General features: G+C 38.8%; 2 protein-coding genes across 3 annotated transcripts in view; one reads left to right on the plus strand and one right to left on the minus strand.

The window, feature by feature from the left end:
- Positions 1-317: 317 nt before the first annotated feature.
- tmem267 (transmembrane protein 267) lies at positions 318-3,897 on the plus strand. Its single transcript, XM_086097134.1, has 3 exons — positions 318-365; positions 1,452-1,901; positions 2,775-3,897. The coding sequence occupies exons 2-3, from the start codon at positions 1,506-1,508 to the stop codon at positions 3,108-3,110; spliced, it is 732 nt and encodes a 243-aa protein (XP_085953260.1). The 5' UTR covers positions 318-365; positions 1,452-1,505; the 3' UTR covers positions 3,111-3,897.
- A 41-nt stretch (positions 3,898-3,938) lies between these two features.
- Positions 3,939-14,492, minus strand: part of il11ra (interleukin 11 receptor subunit alpha) — a 33,273-nt gene continuing 22,719 nt past the window's right edge. For both annotated transcript variants that reach the window (XM_086097132.1, XM_086097133.1), the window contains exons 5-12: positions 14,242-14,356; positions 13,949-14,112; positions 13,347-13,510; positions 13,087-13,231; positions 10,922-11,014; positions 10,060-10,162; positions 8,747-8,826; positions 3,939-7,468 (exon numbers count right to left, since the gene is read on the minus strand). In XM_086097132.1, coding sequence (XP_085953258.1) covers positions 8,748-8,826; positions 10,060-10,162; positions 10,922-11,014; positions 13,087-13,231; positions 13,347-13,510; positions 13,949-14,112; positions 14,242-14,356 — 863 coding nt within the window. In that variant the 3' untranslated portion in view covers positions 3,939-7,468; position 8,747. The remainder of the gene's footprint in view (positions 7,469-8,746; positions 8,827-10,059; positions 10,163-10,921; positions 11,015-13,086; positions 13,232-13,346; positions 13,511-13,948; positions 14,113-14,241; positions 14,357-14,492) is intronic.

The following is a 14,492-nucleotide window of genomic DNA, read 5'->3' on the forward strand; positions in this document are numbered from 1 at the left end:
CCAAAATAAACTAAGTCCAGTGGAAAAATTGTTGGCATAGATACTTTATATTCAACACATACACAACAGTGGCCTGGGTGGTTAACACATAAAAGTACTACGAAAATCATAAATAGTATGTATTATTTTGGGGGGGATGTTGGGATGATAATTATGTGATGCTAAGTTATGATTTAATTAGCAATAGAAAATTTGGATAAATATGCCAGTGAAAAATGAGTAGCAACTGACAAAAGGTGGTATACATAATAAAATCCGCTGAGGGGCGCTAATGAGCTATATCCACTGGAGTCCGACTGCGGTTTTAGATCAGAAGAAGTGTGTGTGTGTGTTTTGCAGCTGGACTTACAGTACAAGACGATGGGGTGAGTGTCGTTATTATTATTATCTTGGGGAGACAAACACATCTAAAACAATACTCAACACAGTCGTGATTTGATGATAAATTGTGCTTTGACGGCAAGCGAATGGCGTGTTCGCTCGCAGCATTATTCGACGTTAGCAGAGCTCGATCCGCTGTCAGCCCACACAATGCAGCATCCTCCAATTAGCTTGTTAGCTCGCTAGCTCCGAGCTACCTGGCACTTAAGGTGAACCTCATTTGTTTTTTTTTGTCTTAACAAGACGAACAAAAACGACGTAGTTGCGTTGATATTATAGGCGTGATTTACAAGGCGGTGGCAGTTTAATCGCGTTTGTGGATGCTACATGTAATTATGATTCCTGATCCAATAATGTTAAAAAGCATTTATGATGTTAAAAAATAACAGTCATGAAATATGTTATTCTTTTTACTTTTAAATAATTCGAAATGATCACCTATTTTTTTTTTTTTATTATTGTTTTTGCCAATCTGAGGTGTATTTTTTTCAATGTGTTATATTTGTCCAATGAAAATTGCAGCCCTTAACATTAATTAATATGTGTAAATGCCAAAAGGCTAATTGAATGACTAAAATGTCATATGTCATTTAGGCTATAATGCTAGCTAATACTCTTGATTAGCCTCATATGAAGGTGGTTTGTTTGCTGAATAATTGAATGACCGATGTAACATGGATTTAGGATTGTACACTCAAAAAGGGACCATTTGACCCAACTTTCTGGGTTGCTTTATACAAAATGACCCATTTTTTTGACCCAAGTAAGGGATCTGACCAATATTTATGAGTTGTTTTACACTAAAAGACCCAATTTCTTGACTCAAAGTTGGGTCAAAATGACCCAAGTAGAAGCTCAGTCCATTTTTTTTAGCCATATTTGGGCTATTTTTGACCCAACTGTTTTTAGAGTGTATATTGTGTACATGGGCAGTTAACTGATTATTTAATGAAATACTTTTGAGGAAAAAAATAAAAAATAAATACATTTTTTATGTATGTATTTATTTTGACTACTAAACAAAGTGCTTTACAAATGTTATTTGTTTAACATTATTATTATTTGTGTAGTCGACAAGTGTCCTGCTGACCATCAGTGGCGTTCGTGCGGCCACCACCATCAACATGCAAGGTTTTTACTCCAAGCTGGACTCCTCCCCGCTGCTGGGCGTGGGCCTCGGCGGAGAAGGCGCCCCAATGCCCCTCAGCCTGGCCGTGGAGACCGAGAAGGCCCAGGCCCTGTTGCAGACGTTCAGCTCCGCCTCTCTGCTGGCGTCGGCCGGCCTGGGCGTCTTCTGCGTGGCGGCGGACCACGCCCTGCAGCTTCCGCTCATCCAGCATCACTTGTGGCTACGCGCCGCCCTGGACAACGGAACGCACGCCATCGTGGGGTTGTGGTCTTGGGCTGTGGTCATCGGGCTCAGGAAGAAGAGCGACGTGTACGAGGTGCTGCTGGCGGGTCTGCTGGCGTCCATCGTTGACTTGGATCACTTCTACACGGCCGGCTCGCTGTCACTCAAGGTGCTTTTTAGTATAAGAGCAGAGGAGGGCTGGATGATAATGGAACAAAATTAGCAATCGTGGCGCTTGCCCGAGTAAATATGATGTGAAATTCAAGCCTCTTGCTTTTTTTATTCTTCATTTTCATTCTTATAACTCTTGTTCATCATATTTATATTTATAATATCTGATGTTATTTTCACAAGTGTTGGGATTTACTAAAATAACCCGGGACCTTGGGGATTATATTTCATGCCATTTCTTTAAATATAAACGAGAAAATAAATACATTTGTAAGAGAGTAAAATAAAAATATGCGAAAATATTACCGGCTGGTACTGAGCGGTTTGGCCTCTAGGGGCAGTGTGGTGCCATGCATGGTTGGAGAACACACTTAAATGAGAACTGAAGAACGTTGCGATTAAACTCTTATTAATTTTTATAACTCGTTTTTCACAGATTGGGAACAATTTGTGCCTTTGAGTAGTGTTATCTTACCTGTGTGTATGTGTGCACACAATGTTTGTGTGTGAATATTTGTTATTTCAAGGAAAATCGCACCCAAAGTCAATGCTAATTTCCTGTTAGCATTTCAACGGGATGCTCCATTGACTAGCATTAGCTGCTCGCGATGTTTTAAATGTAAATACACAATGTGTGTAAAATAATGTTGTGTGTTTGGTTTTATAGTACATTTTCATTAAACAGGTTAAATCACGCTGAAGGACAGCAGAACCACATAACGCTAACGTTGCTAAGTAAGCAACATGGTGCATTCAGGGGGACATCCATAACGTTGGGAACTTGCAAATCACAGTTCAATTTTGATTAATCAAACGTCTCATTTTAGAACCCTACCATGAAAATAGCTTCTTCTTGTTTTTTCTCCCTCAGGCCGCCGTCTCCCTCCCTCAGCGCCCCCCCTTCCACTGCTCCTCCCTCATCCCCGTCCTGTGTCTGTCCCTCCGCTTCCTGATGTGGCTGGGACGTCTCAAAGACGCCTGGTGCTCGTTGCCGTGGATGCTGTTCATTTCCATGGCGACGCACCACGTGCGGGACGGCGTGCGCCGCGGCCTGTGGGTGTGGCCTTTGGGGAACACGGCGCCGCTCCCCTACTGGCTTTACGTCAGCACCACGGCGACGCTTCCTCACCTGTGCTCCGTGCTCATGTACCTGACCGGGACCAGAGACGTCATCTCCACCAAACACGGAGTCGCCATCGATGTGTAACGAATTGATGGAGGGGAGAAACTATGAACAAAATTGAAACAAATGTGCCAATCACAGGAACGTTCACTTTCTTACCTTTAACACCCCTGTATGTTGTTTGCGCATCTTCGCCTTTATGACATTTTATTCAGTAATAACTGACTGTACTTGATCACAACTACTCACAAGTATTTATTTTAAACAAAATGTCTTAAGAAGTGTCACCTTTTAAATTCATTAGAAATGTGAAACCACGTTGCTATTTATTGTTGCGACAGAAATGAATTTGGTTTCCTATAACTTTGTATCGTAATTTCACTCATATTTATGATTATTTAAAAGGTTGTTGTAGATACACATTGTTTGAATGTGACTAGTTTTTGTTCATCATTGCGTTTCTCTGGCAAGAAAACGCTGTCCTCATCCCTCCACTAGATGGCAGTAATGAACCTAAGGAGTAATTGAATTGATTTTACGTTAGATATTTTCATTATGTGCAGCTGTACTGTACAATCATTTGTAATCCTAGGGTTTAATAAGGTTGTCACTTGTGATTTTTATGGTATAAATAATACTTAGGATTCTTTTTGTCACACATTATACTTATAGCCGAGCATTGTTCTGCCGACGTGCACTGAAACTTAACTGATTTTCCAGAAATTCGATTAGCCTGTTTTGCCATTTACTCGAAACTTGTTTTGCACATTGTGGGTTTCTTTCAATTTGCTATGTAAAGACAAAACTTTAGTTGTGAACAAAACCGCAATGTAATGCACTTTTAATCTCAATAAACAACATCCTGAATGTGTGTTTGCTACAGAAAGTTGCAAGAAGGCATTCAAAAGCTGATGATGTGATAAAATAGTATTTATTTTTTTACAGAAACATACAAGGACAGGAAAGGAATAACAGCTTATAGTGATATCTGGCAAACATATGAAGGGAAAAAAACAAAACAGACTATGTACATCTGAGGATGGATGCCTGAGTGTACAAGTAACAGGCTCCTGGCATCATATACTGTACAAGAAACAGGGAGAATGGGGGGTGGGGGGGATTCACATGGAATTATGGACAGTCACTAATACTGCACTTTGCCCAAAGAAAATGTAATTGTATTACAAAAATATCTTATTAACCAGGACAAAAATCTTCCCAAGTGCGTCGTTTGTTTTATTTCAGTTTTACTTGCATGAAAGTGTGCAGCATGCTGGTCATAATTTAGATCAATCAGTGATACAAAAATGGCAATATTTTTTAAAGATTATTTTCCCCCATTTGACCTTTGAAATTCAATAAAAAAAGAGCTAATGTAATTATTTTGTTAAGATTGTGAGGGGGGGAAAAATACCCTCATAACTAAAAAAAAAAAAAAGGCACTGAAAAGCACTTTGAATAATCAGTCTACAGAACAGCTTTGTATAACTAAGCAAGACACAAATACACAATGTTGGGGACAGAAATACAGACTATCCTCAGTGATCTTCTTTGAAGCTGTTATCTGGAATTTCACAATGTTTCTTTCCATTCTTGAAATAGTACAAATTCTTTTTAACATCTAGGAATTCCCAATGAGCTAAAAATTAACACAAAACTGAGCTAACCTGTGCTATCCCAAATTGGTTATGTACATAGGATAAAAAAATAAAATAGTTCAGGAAATGTGTTTCATTATTACGGAAGAGGATTAGGGCCAGTGAAGATGATTATTATTATTTTTTTTTTGCAGGATTCTTCCTTTTTAGTCAAACTTTAAAGTTAGAGGTCATTTCCTGTTCAATTTGGGTCACTTCCTGTTCAATTTAGGAGCACTTCCTGTTCAATTTGGGTCACACAAGAAAAAAGTGAGAATACCGGCAACCTTTTTTCTTCTTCTTCTTCACTGTCCCAAATCCTCTTCCGTGCATTACATACATGTGATATACAACAACACACAAAAAAAACAAAGCTTGTACTGGATCTGTGCATTTTCTGTGGGGCTAGCTTGAGAAAACATACAGTCGTCAAAACCGCAACGAGCTTGACATCTATGCACCTTGTGTTCCTGATGCATCGTACACAGTCAGTCAGTCAGTCGCTCATTGACTGCACAGCTTTGGATCACAAACATTGTCATCACGAGGACACAAAACACAGGAGAGAGATATGAAAAGAAGAAATACGAAACAAACTTGAGGTATTTAGGGGCTTTTCATGAGCACTGACTGCCCAGTCATTACTGTTTACCAAAGATCCAAGCACAGAAAGGTAACCATGGTCACCGTGATCCACCACTATCTTGCCAGACCACATGGCCGCAATAAAAAGGGCCAAACAAGGACTTGGAACTGACCAAATATTATTTTTTGTCTTTCTCTCCGAAGCTTCAAGGAAATACATCCCCTCTTGATTTTATGTCGTGCAGGCTTTCTTATCAGTACTGTCACCGTATTTGTCCAAAATAAAAATAACTTTGCTCCGTCGCTTGTAAGCAGCGAGTGTGAGCATCTGTGCGCCATGTTAAAAAGAACCCCGTGTCAAAGCCAGCGATGGGCTGCGCTTTGCAAGCTGCTTCAACTCCGATGTGTTTCTCAGGCAATTTAGTAGCAACCTGGACAAAACTTAGAAATTTGCACTTCATAAAAAATGTTGCATACATAGCTTTGTACAAAATCCTACTAAACTGTCATGAGAACAAGCTCCTTGTTCAACAAACGCTTTTGAGATTTCTTTACAGAGCAGCAGCTTCCCAAAGGATCACTCTCTTCCCCGATATCCAAACGCTAAATATTGCAATTTAAATGACTTTGTAATTAATATCCATCAAACATGATAATGCCTCCGAATTGTTGAGAAGGACAGGGAAGTTGCTACATTAACTGCTGAACATTTGATTAACATTTTTTTTTATTAATTGATGAAACAGACTTTTTAAGTTTTAATTTCAATCTTTTTTTTCTCAAAACGGGAAAATATTTCACCTCGAAAGTGTACAAATAAATGAATTACGGTCTGTGACGTGAGGAAAATAGGCAAAAATGATAATTTTTTTCTCCCCCAAAGTAAACAACTGATTTACAATACAAAGATAAGCAGTTTGCTTTCAAGGAGAAAAAAACGGAGAATATTTACTATATATATATATTAGGGGTGTTAAAAAAAATCAATTGGGCAATTATTAATATATTGCGATATTGCATATCGTATCGATTCAATATGCAGCCGAATCGATTTTTAAAGATCCATTTTTGATGGAAATATTCAACAAAATGTCTTAATTAGAGTTAGGAATCACACTTTAAGCGTGGAAGAATGTCATATTCATGGAACATTAAGCCTTAAAATTTGATTTGTTTGTTTGTTAAATATGGTGGACCACAGTTTATAAGCTTGAATTACATTTTCATACAAATCTTACAGTGTACATGTACAAGTTTATTGATTAGTATTTTCAAAATTTGAGTAAAAAGAAAAAAAAAATCACAATAATTGATTTATGGATTTGTATCGGGATTAATCGGCATCGAATCGAACCGTGACCTATGAATCGTGATACAGACCGAATCGCAAGCTACTAGGCAATTCACACCCCTAATATATATATATATATATATATATATATATATTATCATTAAGACTATTTAAGAACATTTAGGAAACACTGCGACCTTGAGCGAACCCTGATGCGAAATCAACATTCGCTAGCGTCACAAACATTCACCCCACAGTGGGCTTAATTAATTATCACAAATAATTTGCGATTTTAATAATCAATGAGTTGTCTATTAATTGGCCTTTAAAACAGGATAGTAATAATGAATAATGTTTAGGATAACATTTAGAATGATTAATTCAGTCAGTCATCCAATTTTGGATGAAAATGTCATTTTCATTTCATCTTTATCATCATGGTTAAAACGTTACCGTACTTAGATGCAACTGTCCCTCACTTTTAGTTGTTGTCATAATGCTGGTGATTTGCGAACAGGCCTTTATCGGGTTACGTGTGACATCCGCTTACGGGAGAGAAAAAAAAAAAAAAAGGGAACATAACCACGCAACATAAAAATAAACGTAAATACACGACGCGTTTACAATCAGCTGCCCATCTTCAGGCCTCTTCGACACTTCAATGCTGCCAGATAAAAGTTGAACAAAAAAAAAAGTTGAGATAAGATCCTCCACAGGGGGCTCGTGCTGCAGATGCATTGTGGGAAATGCCATTCGGCATGACAGCTCATACCAAGGGTGGGTTTGTTTTGCGTCATCGCGGATCTGAAACGGATTCTAGTTCATTGATTGTATTTGAATACGGAATGTCAGCTTGCTGTCACCGCGGCCGACTCTTCGGAGGAGCCCTAGAACGGGCTGAGGAGGAGGAGATGATGTCTGACTTGAACCTGCGGAAAAGGAGGAAGGACGAAGAAGGGACGCCACATTAAAAAACATCCATATATCATATCAGTAAAGCACTGCCAGATGTAAATAACAGAGTGGAGGACACATTTACAAGCCCATGTGCGTTTTCTTTTCTTTTTTTATAGCAACACATGGACTGGATTTGCTCAAATGTATCATTTGATGGCATTTCATCAATATGGGGAATAATAAAGTCAGCCTAGGAATGTATTGTACTCAGCCCCCCCCCCTCTCTGTGTTTGTTTGTTTGTTTGTTAGCCTCACAGCTACGACACTTGTTTCAACTTCGCAAATGGATTCGGAATAAGAGAGCGTGCCCTTTTGGGGTTATAATTATCTTTGCCACAGCGGCCACGAGTGACATCCGCAACCATCCGCAACCATCTCCCAAACGGGCAAAGCCGAGGAGACGCGCAACCACACGCGTGGGAAGTGATCATATTCACGAAACATGTGCGGCGGCATCAAAGAAGGTGAGGGAGAGAGAGATTATATCGTTTATTCCTGCAGATGTGGATGATTTGCATTTCAATTTATTACCGCGGCAAACGGGGGGGGGGGGGGGGGGGGCGGAGCCAGTCTGCTCGGTGTTGCCAAATGAGCAACTTGTATTTACCAAATTTGATAGAGGAACCAATCTTGGGACTTTTTGTGATGTTATTGGATATGAGCAGATGTTCAACCCTCTGCGTCAAGACTGCAAAATGTTCATCCATTTTTATTCTCATAATATGATACTAGGGGTGTACCAAAAAAGAGAAAAAAAATTTTGAGAGCGATATATATCTTAGAAGAAAATGGCATATTTACAGCCCCGATATGTTCATGTTTGACCACAAAAAATAAATTGAATCACACCCTCACGAACTGAGCCGTACCACACTGAATCCGAAACGTTCCCATTTCAAGTCCAATTGTAGAAACGACGCTGACTTTAATAATAAAACTTTAAAACAACCATCTTCAGATGGAACTCAGAGGCAGCAACGAAACAATGAAAACGGCAGAGGCTCCACAATTGAACCCTGTGGAACACCATGCGTTCCGTGAAGTCTTTTTTTCTTGCTCTACATACAGACATGCACTTGAGAGCAAATCCTGAATTCTGTGTTTAATGCCTTGTTAATGTGGTGGTATGTGAGTTTTTTTTTCTTCTTCCAGTTTTCCATTATGGCACCTGGGAACTGTTTTGATTATTTTACCAAGAACTGTCGCCATGTGTTTCAGTGCAGTTAAAAATGAAAGAGGTGTTGTCTCACATCAAACTGGCATGGACTTCATTTTGACCATAGAGGTGAGCTCCTGTTTCGTCACATGTTCACGTCGCCTGTGCTTCACCCTGCAAACAAAAATGAACAATTAACAATGTTTGATATCATTTTTTGTCCCCCAGACAGATACCATTATGAGTGCAATAGAGTATACCAAATATCGATACCACTAGTGCATAAAATCCCCCCCAAAATTACAGAAAACTTTAAAGAAAGACCTGCCAGCATATATCCCATTATTAATAGTCAAGCAGGCTGATTAAAGGAATTTGGAGCTGATATTTTCACACCAAAAATAAAATATTGGCATCATAATTAAAAAAAAAATACTAACTAACTTTTAATGTTGTCGAAATGATTTTAAGCATATGTCTATTGAACAACTTTTAGATTTACTATTAACAATAGTTCAAAAAGTTCAGGGACTTTTTTTTTATTTACACAAAAAATAAAGTTTCAAAATATCTGAAAATGTTACATTTTTACTTATCTTAGTTTTAATTTCAAACAAAATCAGAAGGTGCAGCGAGTTCCCAGGGTCAGCTGGATCTCTTATAAAGTAAGCTGAAAATTTACATAAATAGCTCCCTGAAGTTAACACAGTTTTAAATTGATCTTTTATCGGCCATATGCTTTTTCAAAATCGGTCTATTCCTTTTCAATATAGCATTATTTCTTAATATTGCATGAAATGAACTCATTCACTGCCATTGACAGCTACAGACGTCAAAAATTCCTTTGAACTATTTATATTAGTTATTTTTCATTTTTGTTAATAAAAGTTTGAAAAACTAGAAATTATTTTTTTGTACACTTAGAACAGATACAACATTTGTGATTAATCGTGAGTTAACTAGAGAAATCATGCGATTAATTACGATTACAAATTGTAATCGCCTGATGCCCCTCATTTTTAATAATCTTTTATTTTTAAAAAACATAAATATATATATTTTAAAAATTTTAATAATCTTTTTTTTTTTTTTTTAGATTATTAAAAAATTCTAGGTTTTCATACTCTTGTTAACAAAAGTGATATTTTTTTTTAAACTAATAGAAATAGCTTAAATGATTTTTTTTACGTCTATAGCCGTCAATGGCAGTGAATGAGTTAATGACAATTTTCTATTCTTCTAATTTATAACTTCCAGCCCGGCCTTATTTTAAGGTATTGACCTTAAAATAAGGCCGGGTATCGGCACCGATCCCTGATAACAATTCACATTAAACAAACAATACTAACATTGAGAGAATAAAAATATTGTTTTGTGTCTTTGTGAACTGCAAGTATGTCTTCTTACCAAACCACAAAGATGAGGGAAAGGACAGTGGCTATGATAACCACGGCAAACAAAACCAGCAGAATCACCAATCCCAAATTACCGTCATCCTGCACAGCCGGCTCTGGAAAGGAAAGATCAAATTTTCATGGGAAAAGAAGGCGCAGAGATCATGAGAATCCGAAGGCCGGCGGTTGAAGAGACGAGATGTCAAAAGTAAAATAAACACAGTGGTTTTAAGAACTCATAACCGTGAATGTGCGCCATGAACTTTTGATATATCAATCATCCGAAATAAGCTATCATTGCTTTACATGAATATTTACAACATGTTGAGAGTAAAGAGACCCACGCAACGTAAACAAGTACAAATCAAAGTGAGGGCAAATTTGCACGTCAAAAAAATCCCCACTGATCGATGTGGACTGACGAGAACACACAAAGAGAATGCATCTGGTTCGCAAAACAATTCGAAGGTCTAATCACTCACAGATGAGCTTCTTGCAAAATGGAGTGCGTTTGGAAAGCTAAGCGTGTGGTTTTAGAGCGTGCCAGGTGCATTCTATATAGAACAGCTTTCATGCAATTATCTTTTCATGAGTTCATATACTATCGAACGCAATGACAGCTCGCAGGTACATTTTGCATTTGGGCAGTGAGCCCAGCACAAGCCTAACCTTTGTGCTAACAGTAAATGATGCCTTATTATTTATTGTGCAAGTAACCATGGCTGCCCGCTGCGATCAAATTGTGCTTCGATCTCTCCCGTCTCGTTCAAAACTCGAGAATTTAATCCACGTGGACCTCCTTTAAACAGTCAGCCGTGTCATTGTATCGCAGGGGGGGGGAAATGGCCACACATTTATCATTTGAAGAGACTTACTAAGTGACTTTGAAGTGGAGGTTTCTGGCTTTGTGTCGAAGGGAAAAAAATAGTCTGGAAAATGATCCTCTGGAGGTTCAGATGTGGCGGGTTCTGCAGGATCAACACACAAACACGTGCATATGTCACTTGCTGTCGACGCATACGCTTGCTCAACTCGAGAGCCCCACATGTTCTCGACAGGAATTACTGGAAACGTGTACAAAACATTAAGCATCACTGCTAACATGCTGTCCTCAACTCATTTCATTACATGCATGCCTTCTAAAAAAGCAACCAAAAAGCCTCACCCAAAGAAACCAACATTCAGTTTTGACTATGCATCTTTTATCCAGCCCTGCAATTGGCTGGCAACCAGTTCAGGGTGTACCCCGCCTACTGCCCGAAGCCAGCTGGGATAGGCTCCAGCAACCCCCGCGACCCTTGTGAGGAGAAGCGGTACAGAAAATGGATGGATGGATGGATCTTTTATCCAATCAATTACATTCCTAGCCAGTGCGAAAGCAGCTTGTCAGGCACTCAATCATTCAGGACAACATGAGAACTAAACTCACGAAAAACTTTTCCACTAACTCACAACCTACGATAATGTCTGATATCTCTTTGTTTCCATATGGTGTGGATAAAGTGCTATATAAAAGGTAATCAATTTACCATTTCATGTTATGACTGTGTTTTGGGTTGTGTTAGTTGTCCGTCTCGTCTTATGCAGTTATTTTTTCCTATATTATTATGATGTTTCAGCCACTTTTGGTTTGTCTAGTCTTTTGCAGTTACTATGTTCCTTGAGATGATAAGGTATGATGATAATGTTTGATGATATTTTAGCCACTCTTAGTTTGTCTAGTCTTATGAATTTACTATGTTTCATGATAATAGTATTTTGATGATGGTGAAATAATCACTCTTATTTTATATAATATTATCTAGTTACTATGTCCCTCATGATGATAATGTCGGATGATGGTGTATTAGCCACTTTTAGTTTGTTTAGTCTAATGCAGTTACTATGTCGCTTATGATGTTTGATGATGGTGTATCAGCCACTCGTAGTTTGTCTAGTCTTATCCGGTTACTATGCCCCGCATGATGATACTGTTAGATGATGGTGTAATAGCCACTTTTAGTTTGTTTAGTCTTATGCAGTTACTATTTTGCTTATCATGTTTGATGATGGTGTATTAGCCACTCTTAGTTTGTCTCGTCTTATGCAGTTATTTAGTCCCTTATGATGATGATTCAGCCACTCTTAGCTTGTCTTTTGCAGTTACTATGTTCCTTATGATGATAATGTTTGATGATGATATTTTAGCCAGTCTTAGTTTGTCTAGTCATATGCAGTTACTATGTCGCTTATGATGATGGTATTTTGATGACGGTGCATCAGTCACGCTTATTTAGTCTAGTCTTATCCAGTTACTATGTCCCTCATGCTGATAATGTTTTACTCTTTTCCTTATGGTGCTAATGTTAGATGAGGGTGTATTAGCCACTCTTAGTTTGTCTAGGCATATGCAGTTACTATGTATCTTATGATAAAGTTGCCAGTTGCTATGCAGTTGCTATGGTCCGGTATTAGTCACTCTTATCTTGCCTAGTCACTCTGATTTTATCAATGACACCTTTGCCAGTACGTCAAGGTACCCTAGCCAAGGTTTCTCTCAGCACGCAGAGGGTTCTGATTCCTACTCTTCCATGCAAGCTGTTCTTCCGTGGTTTCAAGGGCGCTTCCATGCATCCAGCCCTGCGCTCTCAATCAAGGTTTGACAGTCAAGGTTTCTCTGTCAAATGTTTTCTTCAAGGCCATCTGAATCCCACCACGCTCTCTGTTTTTACTTTATATTAATTCTGTACCACACGTGACACTGTCAGCGTGGTGCTCACATGTAAACAGATGTGTGTTTAGCAGTCCTTTGATTGTGACAACTTGCTTTAGTGAGTGACTAAATTAAATTAAATCAAATCAAAAGTAGAAATAGACTAGTTAAAAATGTGGCATGCGACATACAGACCCTTTAGTAAGAGCGGGTCGCATAAATGAATTTCACTTTTTGACCTTAATGACTAAAACAAAACCAAGTTTCCCACAATTTTTTTTTGAGATACACCTGTAGATGTGGCTGCAATTTCCTTATAATAAAGCCAATGTGTGATCCCTTTCTAACCTTCCCAAGGCTGGCCGTTGTGCAGTGGACTCCAGTCACTCCACTGGCTGTAGGCGTCCAGCTCATCCCTCGCTCGGACTTGAACCTGGTGAGGATGGCCAGCCAAGGCGTCAAATACCACCATTGGACTCTCCTCAGAGTAAACCTGATGTGAGGAGGAAGACAAAGGACAGCAAATTAAGATCACGGGAAGAACTCTAAGACGTGTCGTCAATTCACCAATCCGAATGGAATGTAAACACACATGGCCATGTACTAACCTCTGACCAGTATTGTGATCCATGTGGCCTGTATCTTATGTGAAACATGAGAGGGAAAGCATCATCTAGTGGCCACGAGGAGGGACCGTTCCACGAGATAGACAGCCTCGTTGTAAAGCCTTCCACCTCATTTACCAACACTGACTCTGGAGGGTCCGGTTTCACTGAAAAAGCAGACGGAAAAAGTCTTAGAATAAGATAACGACTCTCAACAATTCAAAGCAGAGATCCATTTACTTGGAATCTCTAGGTTTGTTTTGTTTTTTTACACGTCAATGACACATCACTTTTCGCCGTACATGCACCAAGAAAGCTTTTAGTCAAAGAGGCACTTTGACATAAAAACAGCGAAAGGAAATTCACTAAAGTCACGAAGCAAGCTAGCGCTTCAACTGCAGATACCTTCACCTCACCTTGCCCGTATCAATTAACGTTGACTTCAAATGTCTACACATATTCATACCACTGTAAAATGATGAATGTGGAGATGAAAAGCAAGGCAAATACACATATAATGGACTTGGAAATGCGGTGACAACCCTATTCAGGATAGATTATATAGAAAATGGTCAGACAAAAAAAAAAAAAAACTCCATACTTACAGAGCATATCTAACTTAAACCGGGCAGACGTTGTCTCGGAACCAAGGGCGTTTGTGGCCGTGATTCTAAGCGTGTGGATTGTCTGCCAGAAGGCTGGGTGCTCTACATCACAGTACTTGTGAACTTCATCCACTAGGCAAGGCTGCCACTCCTGGCCAGTACCCCTTGAAAAAGACAACAATATGACTGATATGAAAGAAGAAGAAGAAAAAAAAACAACTAATATTTTATAAGAGTTCAAACAAAAACATTGCAACCAAGTGTTCACTTCAGTTGCAGTAATTGTCTTTTACCTGAAGGAGGCGTTGTACTCGACTGGAAGAAAGGTCTTCACTGGTTCTACCCAGAAACAGCGAACGAGACTGTGATTAGGAACTTGACAGGAAATGCTAAGCAGCCCAGGGGGGTCTGGAAGAACAAGAGTCACATGTACTTCTTTATATATTCATTTAGAAACTGTATTATCCTTGAGATAAAAGAAGATATAGGAGTAGTAGTAGAGGCTTCATATATTGTACTAAAACAAATTATGTATGTGGTGCCC

This window comes from Leptonotus elevatus, chromosome 15 (assembly GCF_054856555.1).
Source record: "Leptonotus elevatus isolate MCC_2025b chromosome 15, RoL_Lele_1.0, whole genome shotgun sequence".
In the NCBI taxonomy this organism is placed as follows: Eukaryota; Metazoa; Chordata; class Actinopteri; order Syngnathiformes; family Syngnathidae; genus Leptonotus; species Leptonotus elevatus.